At 45.6% G+C, this 16,970-nt stretch overlaps 1 protein-coding gene across 1 annotated transcript; it reads right to left on the bottom strand.

Moving 5' to 3' along the window:
• Positions 1-14,155: 14,155 nt before the first annotated feature.
• LOC110339163 (olfactory receptor 287) lies at positions 14,156-15,197 on the bottom strand. The gene has a single exon (XM_021222700.1). It carries the CDS (start codon positions 15,158-15,160, stop codon positions 14,207-14,209), a length of 954 nt encoding a protein of 317 aa, XP_021078359.1. The 5' UTR covers positions 15,161-15,197; the 3' UTR covers positions 14,156-14,206.
• Positions 15,198-16,970: the final 1,773 nt, after the last annotated feature.

The raw sequence follows: 16,970 nt of genomic DNA, 5'->3' as shown, positions 1-16,970 counted from the left end.
ACAAGACAAGTTCACAGACTCCCAGAGGCATTTGGTCCTCAGCAGAAAGAACAAAATCTCATCTGGAATGCAGAGCTGCCAGGGTGCAGAAACTTGATGTTGTAAGCCTTTTGCTTGGAGGAGATTGCATTTGAGAGCACAGGGGAAATTTCAGCTTTTTCCAACACCAGAGCTTAGCCCTATCGTGCACTGGCTGCACCATGGACACAGTGAGCCTTGTTTCATAAGCAAGATATGAAAAGATCATGGGGGAAAAACTGCACTCGGGGCTGGAAAGATGGCTCAGAGGTTAAGAGCACTGACTGCTCATCTAGAGACCACTGCTCAATTCCCAGCAACCACATGGTAGCTCACAATCATCTGTAATGGGATCCTATGCCCTCTTCTGATGTGTCTGAGCACAGTGACAGTATACTCATATATATAAAATAAAAAAAATAAATCTTTTTTTAAAGTTGGTATTGGAATTTAAAAAAAAAACTGCACTCACCTTAAAGGAAATTAGATTATCAAAAATAGAATTACAAACATCTCTATTTCCACAAACACCATCAAAAGACTAAAAGCAAGGTATAAAGCTGGAGACATGTAACTGACAAAAATCTAGTGCTTAGGAAGATACAATTACCTCTGCAGATCAGCAGAGGGGATCAGTTAGAAAAGGGCAATTCACAGAAAATGATGGCCAAGGGTCACTAACTCACAAGATCCTGGGAGTCATTGACAGTCCAGGAGTTAGGAATGAAACTATGAAAAGATACTGTGACTAGAAAAGGTTCAAAGACCAGAAATGCAAAGCAGGGGCAAACCTAGAGTGACAAGGGCATTCCCTCCCAGACATCCAGGTGTAGCCAGTGATCTTCAGGAGGTGGTTGGGCTCTGTAAACATGGACAGGCCTAGCCCTTGCCCTGAAGGGCTCCCAAGCAGGAGGCCATCTATCCTATGCAGCCTCAGGCAGCAAGCACAAGAGCACTCAGTCACAGCACCTGAGCAGCCAAACCTGAAACAGTCCAAGTGTCAGTAAGTACACACATTGTATCAATGAGGAGCTCTCATGGAGTCAAGACCAACCCCACAAGCCTAGCACTGAGAGAAAGACGCTACACAGCACAAATGTGCTTTCACTCACAAGAACCTGGAAGCAAGCAGCTCTGACCAGAAAGCTACAGCTGCCTAAAGAGAAGTGCTGTACAGCTCCAGATAGGATCCTGAACTCTGCCCTCACACATAGCTCCTCTGTGGGGGAACATGACTCATACACCCTAGATTCTGGGCTGGGTTTGGACATGCTATGATATGGCACTGGGTAGTTCCAGTGAGAAGTTGTTGCTCCAGAGAGACCTTGAGGACACAAAGGTATTCAGGTGAAAGGCCCTGGGAGTGGCTCAGCTGCCTCCACCCCAGCCTGTGCCCAGAGGCCATGTTAAGAGGAAGCCAGGATCAGGTAACCTAGGAAACACCCTACAGAATCCAGAGAAATAAACAGATGCTCTTCCTGTGACTTGGAGGGGGTTTGCCACGAAGCAGGAGAGAATACAGAGATGTAAAACATAAAAGAGCTTACTGTAAAAGCCAGATGGAAAGATAAATATGAAAGAAGAAAAGAATGTGTTTTGGAGCTGGCCTGTGATGGCTGCATTGTGCCTTTCCCATTTACTATTCTGTTTATTACATTTATTCATTTGGAGGCTGGAGCTTGTCTTTGGCTACTCTATCGGTTCTTTTATCCTCCACCCTTCCCCACCCTATTAATCCCCTAACACTAGAGAGGAGAGAGAAAAGGCTAGAGGGGAAAGGGGTGACATTATCATTAAACTACTTCCTGTTGATTAGAGTTCAGTTTGATCTTTTCCATCGGTATACCTAATTTCTTCTTGTTGCTGTTTCTTCTTTGTGCATGACTACTGAACCAAGCACGACCATCAACTAACAACCCACCCACCTCTTGGGGCCCTAGCATTTATATACCCTCTGAAAAATCCCCAGAATTCCAAATGTTACACAATCACAGAAACTATCTGCAGCTGGCAAAATCACACCCCTGCTAGAGCACGAGGCAAATCATAGTCAGCTGCTGTGGACAATTCTGAAGCAGTCTCATATTCCCACACCTGGGATTAATATTCCCATAATATTTTTGTGTTTTATAAAGAAACTAAAATTTTCACTACAGGGAGTGGGGGAGACACCTGTGTCACAGTGCACGCACTGAAGTCGGAAGACAACCTGCAGAGGTAGGGTCTCCCCTTCTAGTTCCAGGAATCAAACTCAGGCCATCAGCCTTGGTGGCATGCCCCTTTACCTGCTGTGCCATCTCAGGGACCTTCTTCATGATGCCTGTCACTCTGTCTCTCTGTGCTCATCCTCTTCCCCATCCAATGCCCAGCTATGTTCTCTGTCAAACCTATCCATTTCGCTCTTTATTTCAACTTCTGTGGGTTTTAGTTCTATGATTTTCAAAAGTTTGAAGTCTTTCTTTTTTAATATTTGGGTTTGTTTCCAAATGCTCTGCCAAGTTTTTCAACTCCCCGTTCAGCCCTCCACATGTGTTCTACACACATGTATCAAATTCCCTCTGACTAGCCCATGGTGGGAGCCTGGACCTGCCCCTTTTCTTAGTTTTAGGTGTGTCTTCTTTCTCATCACCTTGGCTATTTTGATGGTGTTAGGCATGACTTATGTACTTTTAATAGACCACAGAACAAAACAAATATTATTTGATAAATGTATGAGAAATTTCCACTTGAAAATTGAAAATACAGTATACATGCACATATACATGCACATACAGATATACATAAATACACAAATATATTCACACAGAAATACACATATACATATGCTTTGTTCTTAATAACATAGATTAAACCCCAGCTTCAACATCTTCTAAAAATCAATTATAATCAAAATGCTTAATTTCTGAAAATGGCATACAGAAAATTATATGCAATTTTTAAATAATGATACTGCTCATCTTATAACATACTTATGTAAGGAGGCAGAAGTTTTCCAAATACAAGGGATCACATTTCAATTGTGTGATGCTTTCTTGAGTCTCTAAACTTTGAGTCCTCTCCCACAAGATTCTGTCCCTAAAGCATGTTCCTGACCAACAGGAAGTCCACAGATGTGCCTCAAGGAGAGGCTCAGAGCAGCAAATGTCTCCGTTTGCCACTTGCAAAGTTGTTCTCTTGCCATTCATGTAGACCCCAACCTCACCACCAGAAGAGACAGGCAGGCTGGCCAGATCCAGGGACCCCAAATAACCTGAAAAGCAGGCAGGAGAAAGACTCCAGTGTTTAGCAGCCAACTCCGCACCGTAGGCGCCCAGTGAGACCAGAGCTATCAGGATGTGGCCAAGTAGCCCTGTGGTGGCCTATGGCCTGTGGGGGAAACAGGAGGATTTCATCTTACATGATTGCAAGGGCATCTTTACCCCATCCTAGTTCTTATTAATGTATTATTGGCATGTGATAATATTTACTCCATGGGGTGTATGGTGTGTTGAACTCTGACCACTGTGTAAAATAGTGTTAGCACTGTGGGCAGATCAGGACTGCCCTTGATCCTACAGCACCAGTTTCCTCCACCCACAAGCTCTGTCCTGCTTTCCCCCCACCCCCTGCCACCTTCCTCTTCACATACAAAGAGACTGACCTGTTTCATTTAACAGGCTGTTCACATCTCACCTATGTGGTGAACAACATACTCACAGGCTGAGGGCAGCAGACTAAATTTGGCTTGCAGCTGTGATGACTAATATGTTAATCAACCCATCTGTTGCTCTATGATATAAACACTGCACTCCATTAACACACATATATAATATTGGTAGTTAAAATACAATCTTAGGGCTGGAGAGATGGTTCAGTGGTTAAGAGCACTGACTGCTCTTCCAAAAGTCTTGAGTTCGATTCCCAGCAACCACATGGTGCCTCACAAGCACCTGTAATGGGATCTGATGCCCTCTTCTGGTGTGTCTAAAGACAGCTACAATGTACTCATATACATTAAATAAATAAATAAATAATACTCCATTAAAACAAGCTCAGTGTGGGGGCATGGTGGCGCACCCCTTTAATTCCAGCACTTGGGAGGCAGAGGCAGGCAGATTTCTGAGTTTGAGGCCAGCCTGGTCTACAAAGTGAGTTACAAGACAGCCAGGGCTACACAGAAAAACCCTGGCTCGAAAAAACAAACAAACAAACAAACAAACAAGCTCAACGTCTTTGCACAGAAGGATAAAGAGCTTCATTTTTTCCTGAGAAAATAAATACCTGGCCGTGGATTTGCTGGGTCACATTAAGTTTGTGTTTGAATTTGTATGTGAAACATTTCCATGCTGTATTTCCAAAGTCAACCACTAGGGGCACATCTAGTTTACACCCAGCTCTCCTAAGGACTGGAAGACTTATCTATCCATCGCAAAGTGGAGTGTATAAGCTGATATCTGCACAACACAGGTAAGCAGGGGCTTCTCTCGTTGCCTATGAGGGGCTATGGTACTTGTCTAACCCAGTACTCTGGCACCTATGACTCAGGACCCATTCATATCGAAAGCCTCAGCCCAGAGCTGGACTCATCAGCCTGCTCCCCACAAAGACTTACATACACAGCAACATAACGTAGGTGTGAATCATAGCAACGGGGATCACGACAGCTGATGAGTGAGCACAGATTAAAGGGAGCTTGTGCCAGAGGAAAAAATGTCTTTATATAAAAGACTGTGTATGTGCGTATGGAGCAGCCCTAGCAATAAATCAGGTGCACAGTATCCCCACATCAAGTGTGCATGGACTAGCACTCCAGATAACTATTTACATTATCAGCTGTAGCTGAATGCACACAACCCAGTGGCTCTCAGACACAGCTAACATGTACATCATATAATAATGATCAATGTATTATTTATAATAGCCGAACAATGGAAGCAATGCTCCCAGCCCTGTGGATTAGTGTAGGCTGCCTATGCAACAGATACACTCAGCGATGAGAGGTGGTGAGCCATCCTCTGAGCGGTGTCCTGAGGGACATCATGGAGAGAACCTACAGACCATGCAGAGGCAGACAAGGAGACAAGCTGGCAGCTTGGCACACCAGTTCTCAATGGGGTGCTGTGGCACGCCGGTTCTCAGTGGGGTGCTGTGCATGTTCTCAGTTTATCAAACGTTATCAAATCCTACCTTTACAAGTCTGGCAATTTTCTGAGTATATGGTGCACTTCATAAAAAGTTTATATACCTAGAAAAGGCATGTGATTCCTTTACAATACAGGCTGTAAAAAAAAAAATGCAGAGATGGCTGAAAACACCCAACATCCCAAAGAGCAGCTCTTCCCATGGCTTGGCTGTGTCCAGAAAAGGCCAGCTTCCAGGCACATGAGAATGTTTTATTCGGTGACAGACAGGAGACTCCAGGTATGTAACAGGCAGAGGCAAGTCCCATGATGCACGGTGGGTGCTAAGCCAGGACACCCTGGCTCACCGTCGTCTGATTGCCCCTCTCATGGGCAGCATTTTGAGAGAAGGAATCTCCACATAAGTGAGTTCATCTCAAGCTGCCTTTTTCCCTTCAGAAGGGCCTTTTGCCTAATACATAATTGCTTGTTTAAAATTAATTAGCTGCTCTGAAATAATTAATTCCTCGATGAATTTGAAGCATTATTAATTGGGATAGTTTTCACCATCCCTGTACTTTTTTTGCCTAACAAGCCCGAACCACCAATTTCCTGATGGACCCAGAGTGAGGCAAGGTGGCCCCATGGCTGCTCAGCCTCCCACAGCCCCTCCTACCTTCTTTTTAATGGAGCCCCAGGGAAAGCCACAGGAAATCCCCTGGCTCTTAAAACTTCTCAGAGAAGTTGACTAGGATCTTTGCACACTGCAAATCTGATTGGGTACCAAGAGGTTTGTTCACTTATTCCCCAGTTGCCAAAAGACCATGAACTTTTTATCAGAAACAAAACTCAAAGTAAAATAATAATAATAATAATTAAAAACAGCATTCCTCACACAGTACTGCCAGTCCTTTGGGTAGAGCTGATTAAGAAAGAGGCAAGAGTGCAGGTTCCCCTACTGAGCTATGTGGGTGAATGAACGCAGGTACATGGGAACTGAGCCAACCATCACCAGCTCCCTAGAGGTGAACTACTGCCACCTGCTGCCTACACAGACCTATTAGCTATAACAGCAAGAGTACTGAGGTTCCCTGGCAGAAAAGTCAGGTAGGTTTAGGTGTGGCTGGAGCCAGGGGCGGGTGTCTCCAAGCAATACACCCCCCAGCAGAAGGCCCTCAACAAGCACTTATAGTAGATGAGTCCTTGACCAGTGGCCCCTTTGTGCCTTCCCAGACAGTCTCATGAGAAAAATGTCCCCTCAACAAATGCCTACTTGGGAGCTGAAGGTGTTTGTAGCCCCATAGGAGGAACAACAATATGAACTAACCAGTACCCCCAGAGCTCCCAGGGATTAAACCACCAACCAAATACTACATATGGTGGGACTCAAGGTTCCAGCTGCATATGTAGCAGAGGATGGCCTAGTCCGACAACAATGGGAGGAGAGGCCCTTGGTCCTGTGAAGGCTCTATGCCCCAGTGTAGGGGAATGCCAGGGCCAAGAAGCGGGAGTAGGAGGGTTCGGGAGCGGGGAAGGGGGGATAGGAGGAGGGAATTTTTGGAGAGGAAACCAGGAAAGGGGATAACATTTGAAATGTAAATAAAGAAAATATCTAATAAAAATAAATAAATAAATGCCTACTGGGAAAGTGTCCCTCAGCCAATGTTTCCTCAAAGAGTGACCCTGAACAAGTGTCACCTCGCTGGGTGTGTGATCATCTAGTGTCTTTTGATAGGGAAACCTCAACAAGCATCCCCTGGGCAGGGGTGGCCCTGAGCAGGTGTCCCTTAGCAGGTGTCCCTTAGGTACCTCTTCTGGTGTGCCTTTTATCCCATAAACCACCTGGGGAGTAAACTGCAACCTATGACTGGCCTTGTGGGCTAAGGAGAAATCTCGCTGGGTAGCAGAGAAGATGGTAAGGACTAAAGTATATAAAAGAGGCCAGGAAGCAGGAGCAGCCAGCAGATGGCCAAGTGTATCTCACCGCACAGTCATTTCACCTGGGACTTCAGTAGCTCACATTTCCAGCTGCATAGGGAAACTGGAAACAGCCAGCAGGCTTCTGGAGTCTACAGGGGTCCTTGCCATCTGCAATGTGTGAAGCACCTCCCAGCTGGGCACCCCCCCCCCAGCATCTGTCCATGTTCTAACTGATACACCACACATTCCAGATGCTCAAGGCCATGAAGGTTCTTGTGCATGGACTCTGCTTTGATCCAGATTGAGAAGGTTCTATTATGAAGAACAGTCTCAGTGCTGCAGAAATATGAAGAACGGTGATCCTTTAGGTTAGGGACCACTACTATTTCAGGAGTAATAATAATTTTGTTGTCTTTTCAAAACATGCCCCTGATTCTGGGCTCCCTGTGGAGATAAGATTTATCACTTATCAATGTTGCTTAAGACCATGAGGAGGGGTGTTCACATCTACTGTTCACAATTTACGGAAGCATGGGCTCAAGGGGTCTGTGATGGCACTTTCTCCACTATGACTAATGACATTCAGAAGGGTATATTAGGCAGAGCCCATGTCAGTAAGATCTTGCCCCTAGCATCCTGGAGTCAGCAGGTCCTATGCCTTTCTCTGTTACCCTGGTTTATTTTCCAAGTAACATCTGACCCTGATTCTGTTCCTTCAAACCCACTCTTCAAACATCCGCCAACGTATGTGTCCTGGCTCGTAGTGGTGGTACAGATCTGAAATCCTGGCTACTCCACAGATCAAGACATAAAGGTTGTAAATTTAATGCCTGTCTTGTTTACAGAGAAAGTTCAAAGCCAGAATGGGCAAGTTAGCAAAAAGAAAAAAAAAATCCTTGCCTCAAAGGAATAATTCAAATAAATTTAGAAGGTTGGAGATATTGGTAAGTGGTTACAAATTTTTGCTGCTCTTTCAAAGGGATGGAATTTAGTTCCCAGCCCCCACCGTAGGCAGCTCACACGTGTCTTTACCTTCAGATCCAGATCCAACCTCCTTCTGGCCTCCTCTGGCACCCACACATACATGGACATTCACACACACACATACAAATGGAGCGGGGAGAACAACCACGGGTGCATAAATAAAAAGACAAAATCAAATTTTAAATAAATGACTGAACTTAAGGATCTGGGAACCATGAGACATCTCAAGACAAAGATCTTCAAGCACCTTAAGTAACGGCACATGAGAGCAACGACAATTTGCAGAGAGAAGATGAACCAGCAAGAGAAGAGGGGTGACAGAGAGGGACCTCCTATGAAAATCAGAACAAAATAGAACAGCATGTGTGTATAAAAAGTACCTATTACTTTGTGAGATGACTTAATTTTAATTTAGTTAGAGGGTGAATGTGTACCTTAGTGGTACGCGTGGAAGGTCATGGGCTCAGCCACAGTTCAAGGGTTCAACCTGCAGGTCAACTCTAAAATCCCCCACAGCCACTTGTAAGGCCATTGTCAAAAGAACCAACTTAGTTCACCATTTGATGAGGCCCTTCAGAAGCTGAAGCCATGGGGATCTAGTCAGAGAGAGTCTGAGTTGTTACAATACCAGAAAACAGTAACTAGGAGAAAAGAAACCAGGAAAGAAAAGATGCAGGAAGGAAGTTCATTCTCTTCTTAGGTAACCTACGGATATAATGTTGAAACCTTGGCTCTGGCATTCAACTCACTGTGGAACTTTAAAGAACAGAAGGCAGAGGTTGACATCTGCTTTCATGAAGTCATGAAATATCTAGGATGCAAGCTGTTTACCCTAAGAGTTGAAGGTGTGCCCAGCCGGCCAGAGAAGGTGAGACATGACCAGACCCCACACAGTGTTGTCTTACTTCCTCCTTTGAAGGTGAAGTTAACACTGTTATGCTCCAGCCATAGCCGTGTGTAGATTTGGATTAGTATTGATTGTTCCATGCTACATGTCCACAGCCAGGCAGATCACCCTGACCAACCTGAGCAGGAACCACAGAACTAAGCAACCCAAAGCACCATATCCCAGGAAAGAAAAGTGTCCAAAGGCAAGGTGGGCACTAACATTACTATATCAAAAATAATAATAATAATAAAAATGAACAAAGATGGATGGATAATTTAACATTTAATATGAATTCTGATCTGTTCCATTGTTTTGTTTTGAGACAAGGGCTCCATATGTAGCCCAGGCTAGCCTGGAACTCATGACAACACTCTTGCCTCAGCCCATCCAAGGGTTAGAATTACAGACATACACCTTATTCTATGAATCCTTAAATGTGAGTGTGTTCTGTATCTCAATGGAAGCAAAAGCACATTCTCAAACTGACTCAAGAGCTTTCATTCCACACAGACAGGAATCCAGAGCCAGAATCATTGAATTGGAGCACTAGTCACCTACCTCCTTAACCTGGGCTCTGGCACACACAGGGTTGTTGAAGTGTTTATTGACTGAGTAATTGACTGAATACCTCCATAACACTAATTAGAGCAACGACAGAGCCCCAGCTCATAAATAAAATTGGACTAGAGCACACAGCTTTTTTAGATCTCAAAATTAGTGCTTGTTCAAGCTAACTGTACATAGACCTTAGGAGAACAGGTAGCCTACCAAAAGTACCCTTGTGGACTAAGAACTGCCAAGAAATATGTGAGATCAAGATGAAGAGTATGGCACACTTGAAGGAAATGATGCTAGAGTAACAGATGTAGATGAACAGCATCCAGAGTCTGGGTGCTGCAGGAAGAACCCTGGGGAAAACTAAGGTAGACCTACAGCCTCAAAGATTTAACCCTCAATGAGTGAGTGGGTAGGTGGGTGGATGAATAAGGGACAGATGGATAGATAGAGATAGGTAGATAAGTAGATGATAGATAATAGATGATAGATTATAGATAGATGATAGACAAGTAGATAGGTAAGTATATGATAGATAATAAATAGATAAGTAAATAGATAGATAGATAGATAGATAGATAGATAGATAGATAGATAGATAGATAGATAGATAGACAGATGGAAGAGTAGGTAGGTGGATGCATAATGGATGAGGAGGTTGGTGGATGGATGGGTGTGTAAATGGTTAAGTGGGTAAGTGAATGAGTTTATAGATTGTTGGGTTGGTAGAAAGATGGATAGGTGGATGAATAGATGAATGATAAATGGTTAGACAGATGAATGGATAAGTGAGTGAATGAATGGATAGTTGGACAGATGGACAATGGATGAATAAATGAATAGATAAATGGGTGTGTGGGATTACAAACAGAGAAATAGGTAAACAGATGGGAGGCTTGATGGGCAGCTGGCTTATTGAGCTGGAGGATGGTTGGATGACAGTGTTGATGGTTAACACAGGTAAGAACTACTGAGCTGTTCTCAGGATCCTCAGTCTAGGAAGTGTTGATACTGGAAGCATGGATATTTTCTAGGAGGGTACAACATTCTAGCATTCTGTGGTTGCATTTTTATAAGCGTGAATAAGGAAATGTCTAGAAACCATCTAAATATATACTAAACTGCTAACATGCATAGACATGCATGCTTTAATCATAAGGCAAACCAACAGGCTTTCTCAAATCCTTTCAAACTTCACATGTCCACTGAAAACATTGTATCAATGATTTTTTTAAAATTAAGGAACCCAATCAGTTTCCTTAGTGAATTCTGTTGAACATGTGAAGCCATATAGTTCTCTACAGTCTGTCTAAGGAGAGTGGGGAGGCATTTCCTGAGTCACTGGCATGGCCAGCATCACCCTAGCACTTAACCCTGGCAAGGACTTTGTGAGAGGGTACCACAGGTAAGCATCTCCCATGGGCAGAGACACAAAGATCCCCAACAGAATATTGACATATTTTGCTCATTTCCAAACATAAGCATGTCCTGGACATATTACATCAAGGTCTAATAGTACACACAGTTAATATTAATCAGAAATAAAAATCAAGTGGTACAAATTAGTAAATAAACAAGTGGTTAAAATTGTACAGGGTGTGGCTGGATGTGGTGGTGTACACCTTTGATTCCAGCACTTGGGAGTCAGAAGCTTGTGTGTCTCTGAAAGTTTGGGGCTAGCCAGGGCTACATAGTTAGACCCTCTCTTGAAAAAAATGAAAGCATAAAACTATATGTAGGTGTGAATGAATGAATGAATGAATGAAGACCAACCAATGGAGATCAGTAAATGAAAACCATCCATCACTATGCAGCCTTCCTGTTGTCATGGAGATGTGGCTCCTACTGGCCTAGAACAACACAACTATCAGCTTTCTTCTTTGTCCTTGTTGGATTTTTTTTCAACCTGGTATAAGATAGAGTTATAGAAAGAGGAACTCAAACTGAGACAATGCCTTCATCCAGATTGCCTGCAAGCAAGACAGCAAGAAGTTTTATTGATTAAAGATTGATGTAGGAGAGCCCAGTCCACTATGGGTGATGTCACCATTGGACAAGTGGTCCTGGGGTGATTAAGGAAGCAAATGGAGCAAATGTGGGAGGACAATCCAATAAGCAACACTCCTCAATAGCTTATACTTTAGTTCCTGTCTCCAGTTCCCTGCACTGAGTTCCTGCCCTGCACTCCTTTGATGATTGACTGACTGTGATGTGGAACTTCAAGTCACTCCAGTAAATCTGGTGTGGGTGGGGCACACGCGCGCGCATGTATGTGTGTGTGTGTGTGTGTGTGTGTGTGTGTGTATGTGTGTGACACTTGTGCTCATGTGTGTATGTAGTCATTGTATCTGTTCTGTTTCTTTACACAGCCCTGACTAATATATTCATCATATGGGGAAAAATAAGTCACTAGAAAATAAAAGGCTTTCCCTTTTAGCATTCAATAATCATCTAATTTCTAAACCTAAGAAATAAATTCTGCTCCAAAATGCTGAGTTTCCAGGAGAGGCTAACTTTCTTGAGAAAGGTGAAGTCCAGAAAAAACAGGCCTACAGATGCCAAGGGACTCTGAACTCCTGAGAACTTAGCGTTCTGAGGACACTGCAGGGCCCATTCAACACCCTGAGCACTGCCCCGCATAGTCTCCTGTCACGGCTCACAAAACCCTGGGACATTAGCAGGGTTGAGGGGTGCCAGGTGGCCTCTGTCAGCCTAAGCCCAAAGATGAGAACCTCCACTCAAGGCTACATCCAAAGGAAGTACCTTGACCCAAAGTAAGGTGGCCAAGGAGGCATTGGTCACATTCTCCTCTCTCTCTCTCTCTCTCTCTCTCTCTCTCTCTCTCTCTCACACACACACACACACACACACACACACACAAAATTACCTATTCTGTCTCTCTTTCTCAGGGCCACCCAATAATGGCCATAATTTTCAAGGAGAGAATTGGTAAAGAAGTCCATGAAAGTAGTGTTGTTTCACAATGACAGAAGAGAGTGACTAAGGGGTCCCTGAGTGCTGTCCCTGTTATATAGCCTCAGATGCATCACTGGGGCTCCCAGAGAGTCTGGCTAGCCAGCAGCAAAGAGGCTGTTGCACAGCAGAGCACAGATACTGAATACAACACACACCCTCATCCCTGCCGCTATCCCTAACCCCCGGGAGTACTGGGGCCCACGAAACCACATAGGTGTAGTGTGTTACTGACTTCTCCATCAAACAGGAGTGGTTGAACTCAGTGCACTTTAATTCATCATTTGGAAAGTAACCACAAAAACAGAATATGCAAATTCCAGCAGCAGAGACAGCTGAATGTACAAATTCAGTTGAGTGTGGAAGCCTGAGGTCAGCATGTCCTCTGGCTCCAGACCTTGGGAGAAGAGGAATTCTAGTTGGGTGGCATCTGTACCTATGTCCCATCCTGGGTAGGGGTCACTGCAGAGAGGAGCTTCTATGTCCTACTTGGGCTTCCACTCTGGAAGACATTAAAGAGAAAAGTCAGAGTGGATCATCTAGGCCTCAGCCTTGGCTTGGACAGAACAGAGAAGCCACAAAGGTTAGGACACGGGAGCCAAGAAAGTGTGAAAACAGTTGGCCTGTGGGTATACCCAGACATGGTATTGAGAGGATATGGAGGCCATGTCTCAACTTGGACAAAAGACACTCTGGCACCAATTCTCAAAAAGTCCAAAGTCCAAACTCTCTCAGAGCCACCGGGGCCTCTCCAAATCCTGACAACCAACCGCTTATTCTCAATATGGGCCACCTAAGGACTCCAGTTTCTCTGGGGTCCCCAGGGGCTGAGAAATCAGAATGGACACAGGCACTATTGGTTGTCCAAAGTAAAATGAGGACACTAAGGGGACAATCTGAGAGCTGGGGTATATAGCTCAGTCAGCTGAGCACATGTTCAGCCATCAGGAAGCCCTGGCTTCAATCCCCAGAACCACAAAACAGAGCATCAGTGCCATTTGGGAGGTAGAGGCAGGAGGATCACAAGTTCAAGGTCATTCTCAGTTACATACAAACTTTGAAACCAGCCTGACACGCATGGCTCAGTGTCTCTAAATAGACAGACAGGCAGGCAGACAGACAGACCAATCTGAACTGCTTTATCTACTAAATTATAAAATAATATTGGTGGCATTTTCTGGCCCTGTTAGATCTAAGCACTTTGGACACACCAAGTCATTAATACTCCCCAGGTTTCCTTGAGACAGTACTGTCATGGTTACATTTATGGATGAAGAAACAGGTTCAGAGTAGTGATGCTCTGTTTACCCTCCGGAGAATTACCAGAGAACTAACCCGGCCCTTCCTAATTCCAACCACAATCTGAGGCCACACAGGCATCCAGGGCCCCCACTCCCTCTGACTCCTTCCTGTACCTCCACTTCCTACAGCCAAAGACCCAGAAAGGTAAGAAACGCAGTAGATACGCCTTGAGACCCTAGTGCAAACCCAGCAAGCTCTTGCAGGACCTCAACTTCCTCTGAGCCTTCTGTGCTTGTTTGTTTGTTTGTTTGTTTATTGTTTTCCACCATGATTAACCATGCTCTGTGAGCATGGACCCTGATGGCCTGGCATGTCTGTCCTGGAGATTCCAGGTATGGCTTGGTGACATCCATAGGGTGGTGAAGAGCCTATTAGGCCAAAGCACAGGGGTCTGGCCAGAACTGGTGCACAGTCAATGGCAGTCCTGCAGAGCAGCCTCTGACAGGAGATGCACACGGGCAGTGGCTCACTTCCCCTTCATTGTCCTGCGCAGAGCCTCCTTCACATCCTTGTTCCTCAGGGTATATATGAAAGGGTTCAAGACGGGTGTGACAATGGTATTGAGCACTGTGATAGCTTTGGTGAGGTCCAAGGAGCTCTCTACCGAGGTCCTCACGTGCAAGAAGATAGTAGAGCCGTACCAAATAAGCACCACAGTGAGATGGGATGAGCAGGTAGAGAAGGCGTGGTGCCGGCCCTGGGCAGAGGGAATCTTGATGATGGTAGTGATGATGTAGGCATAGGAGACTAGTGTGATGCCACACGAGCCCAGAATGACACAGAAGGCAATACCAAAGGACACTAGCTCTACCACCTGCGTGTCCGTGCAGGAAAGCACTATCCAGGGTGAAATGTCACAGAAGAAGTGGTTGATGACACGTGAGCCACAGAAGGAGAGGCGGGCAATGAGGGCAGCAGGAACTGTGATTACAGAAAAGCCACACAGCCAGGATCCCAGGGCCAACCGTGTTGCCAGCCCAGGTGTCATGATGCCACCGTAGCGCAATGGCAGGCAGATGGCCAGGTAGCGGTCATAAGCCATCACAGCCAGCAGGAAGTACTCGGTACAGCCCAGAGAAAAGACAAAGTACATCTGTGTGGCACAGCCAGCCAAGGAGATGGCTCCACCCAGGGGAGCAAACGTGGCCAGGGTCTTGGGCACACAGGCTGTGGTGAACCAGATCTCCAGGAAGGAGAGGTTGCAGAGGAAGAAGTACATGGGTGTCTGTAGGCCTCTGTGGGCACCCACCAGGGAGATGATGGCCAGGTTTCCAGCTACTGTAAGCAGATACATGACCAGGAAAAGCAGGAAGAGCCCAATGCGCATGCTCCTTGGCCCCGGGAAGCCCAGCAAGATGAATGGTCCTGGTGTGGACAGGTTCTGGCCAGTACTCCAAGCCATTAAGTGTTTTGATGACATGGACTACCAAGCTGCCAAGAAGGGGGCTCAGGAAGTAAGGGGACTGGCCCTTTTCTGTTCTCCGTGGAGTCTACTCACCTTGTCCTACCATCCCAAGACTCAGACAAGCCCAGCTCCCCTTGGGAGTACCTGGATAGAAAGCATGCCCATGCTGGTAGGAAGCCATCAGCATGCCATCTACCCACTGCCTGTCACCTAGGGGAGGAGGGGACACAGAGTCATTCTACAGTGTTTGTCTCCTGACAGAGAGAGGTCCTTATTCCAGAATCAGAGAGCCTAGAAAAAGACAAGAACTATCAGATCTCCACAAGAGAAGTTATGAGTGCCTTGATCTTCAGCATTTTTGCCCAGCAGCCAGACAAGGTTCCTGTAGAACACTCCTATCGCACCATGGAAATGCCCCACACAAAAAGAGATGGAGTAAAGTCCGTAGGTCACCCCCTCCTCTTCTGTTTCTCCTTCTCCTCTAGCTCCTCTTTGACTCAGGCTCTAACCCTAGTTGAGAAAGAAATGAGCCAGCTTTCCTGAAATTTGTATTTAAAAAGCTGTCGTCAATCTGAGCTTGTGAAGTGGCTCAGTAAGTAATGGCACTTGCTGCTAAGCCTGGCGACCTGAGTGGAATCGCCAGGACTCACATAGTAGAAAGAGAAAAGTGACTCATGAAAATATGCACATACACACACATACACACCACGCATATACCACAAACACACACACTACACTCACACTACACACACATACCACACACAACCACACACACACACCACACACACACTGCACACACAACACACAAGCATACCACACATTACCACACACACAACACACACATACCACACACACACTGCACACACAACACACAAACATACCACACATACAACATACACACATGCCACACACACACACACCACACACACACACCACACACACACACCACACACACACACCACATACACACCACATACACACCACATACACACCACATACACACCACATACACACTGCACACATCACGCACACCACACACACTCACACACCACTTAATGGATATATATTAATGAATAAATTATTTTGAGCTGTCACTCTTACTCCTCCTAGACAGAGGTCAATGGGTGGGGCCTGGAAGCTACAGTGTGCATGGATATGTTGGTGGGTGAGAGGGGTGTTTAATGGGTCCTGCAACCTAAGAAGTCCAGGGTTTCAGCACACTCCCCCCAACCCCTTCTCAGAGCCAGCAGCTCTGGGCTGACCAGGAAGAAGTCAGGTGGCCCTCTGGCACAGAGCCCAAAGGTATCTTCCTGCCATGTCTCCCTCTTCCCAGCCACGCACAAATGCACATACTACACAACAAGCACCGAAGCTGCCACTGGATCACCACACCCCACCTCCTGGACCACCATGCTCCACATCCCGGTACTTACCCTCTTCCTGATCACAAAACCAACAGTCCCTCACCCAGAAGACCTGACGGTGCCTTGGGGGAGTTGGCTGCAGTCCCTTCCCCAGATCCACAGCAGCCCTACATAGCCGCTCTTGATCAGCATAAGTCTGCAACCAAAACACAATGTACCTCCTTAGTCCTGTTCCAGATACTTGCTATAGAGATGTTCCCAGCAGCCTCCCTGGCCATCACCTCTGCAAGTCCATAGGGACCTCCATCATACCTGTGACATCATACCTGTGACATCCTGACCTGCTCAGGGAGGCAGTCTTAACTACATGGCACTGTCATCTACCCTCAGCCCAAACTTAGACAAGCTTCTCATTTAGAAAAATAGTTTCACTCTTGCCAAACATAAGGCAAGGGCCGCAA

The sequence above is a fragment of the Mus pahari genome, chromosome 1 (assembly GCF_900095145.1).
Source record: "Mus pahari chromosome 1, PAHARI_EIJ_v1.1, whole genome shotgun sequence".
Taxonomy (NCBI): Eukaryota; Metazoa; Chordata; class Mammalia; order Rodentia; family Muridae; genus Mus; species Mus pahari.
This window is presented reverse-complemented; position numbering and strand designations above follow the sequence as displayed.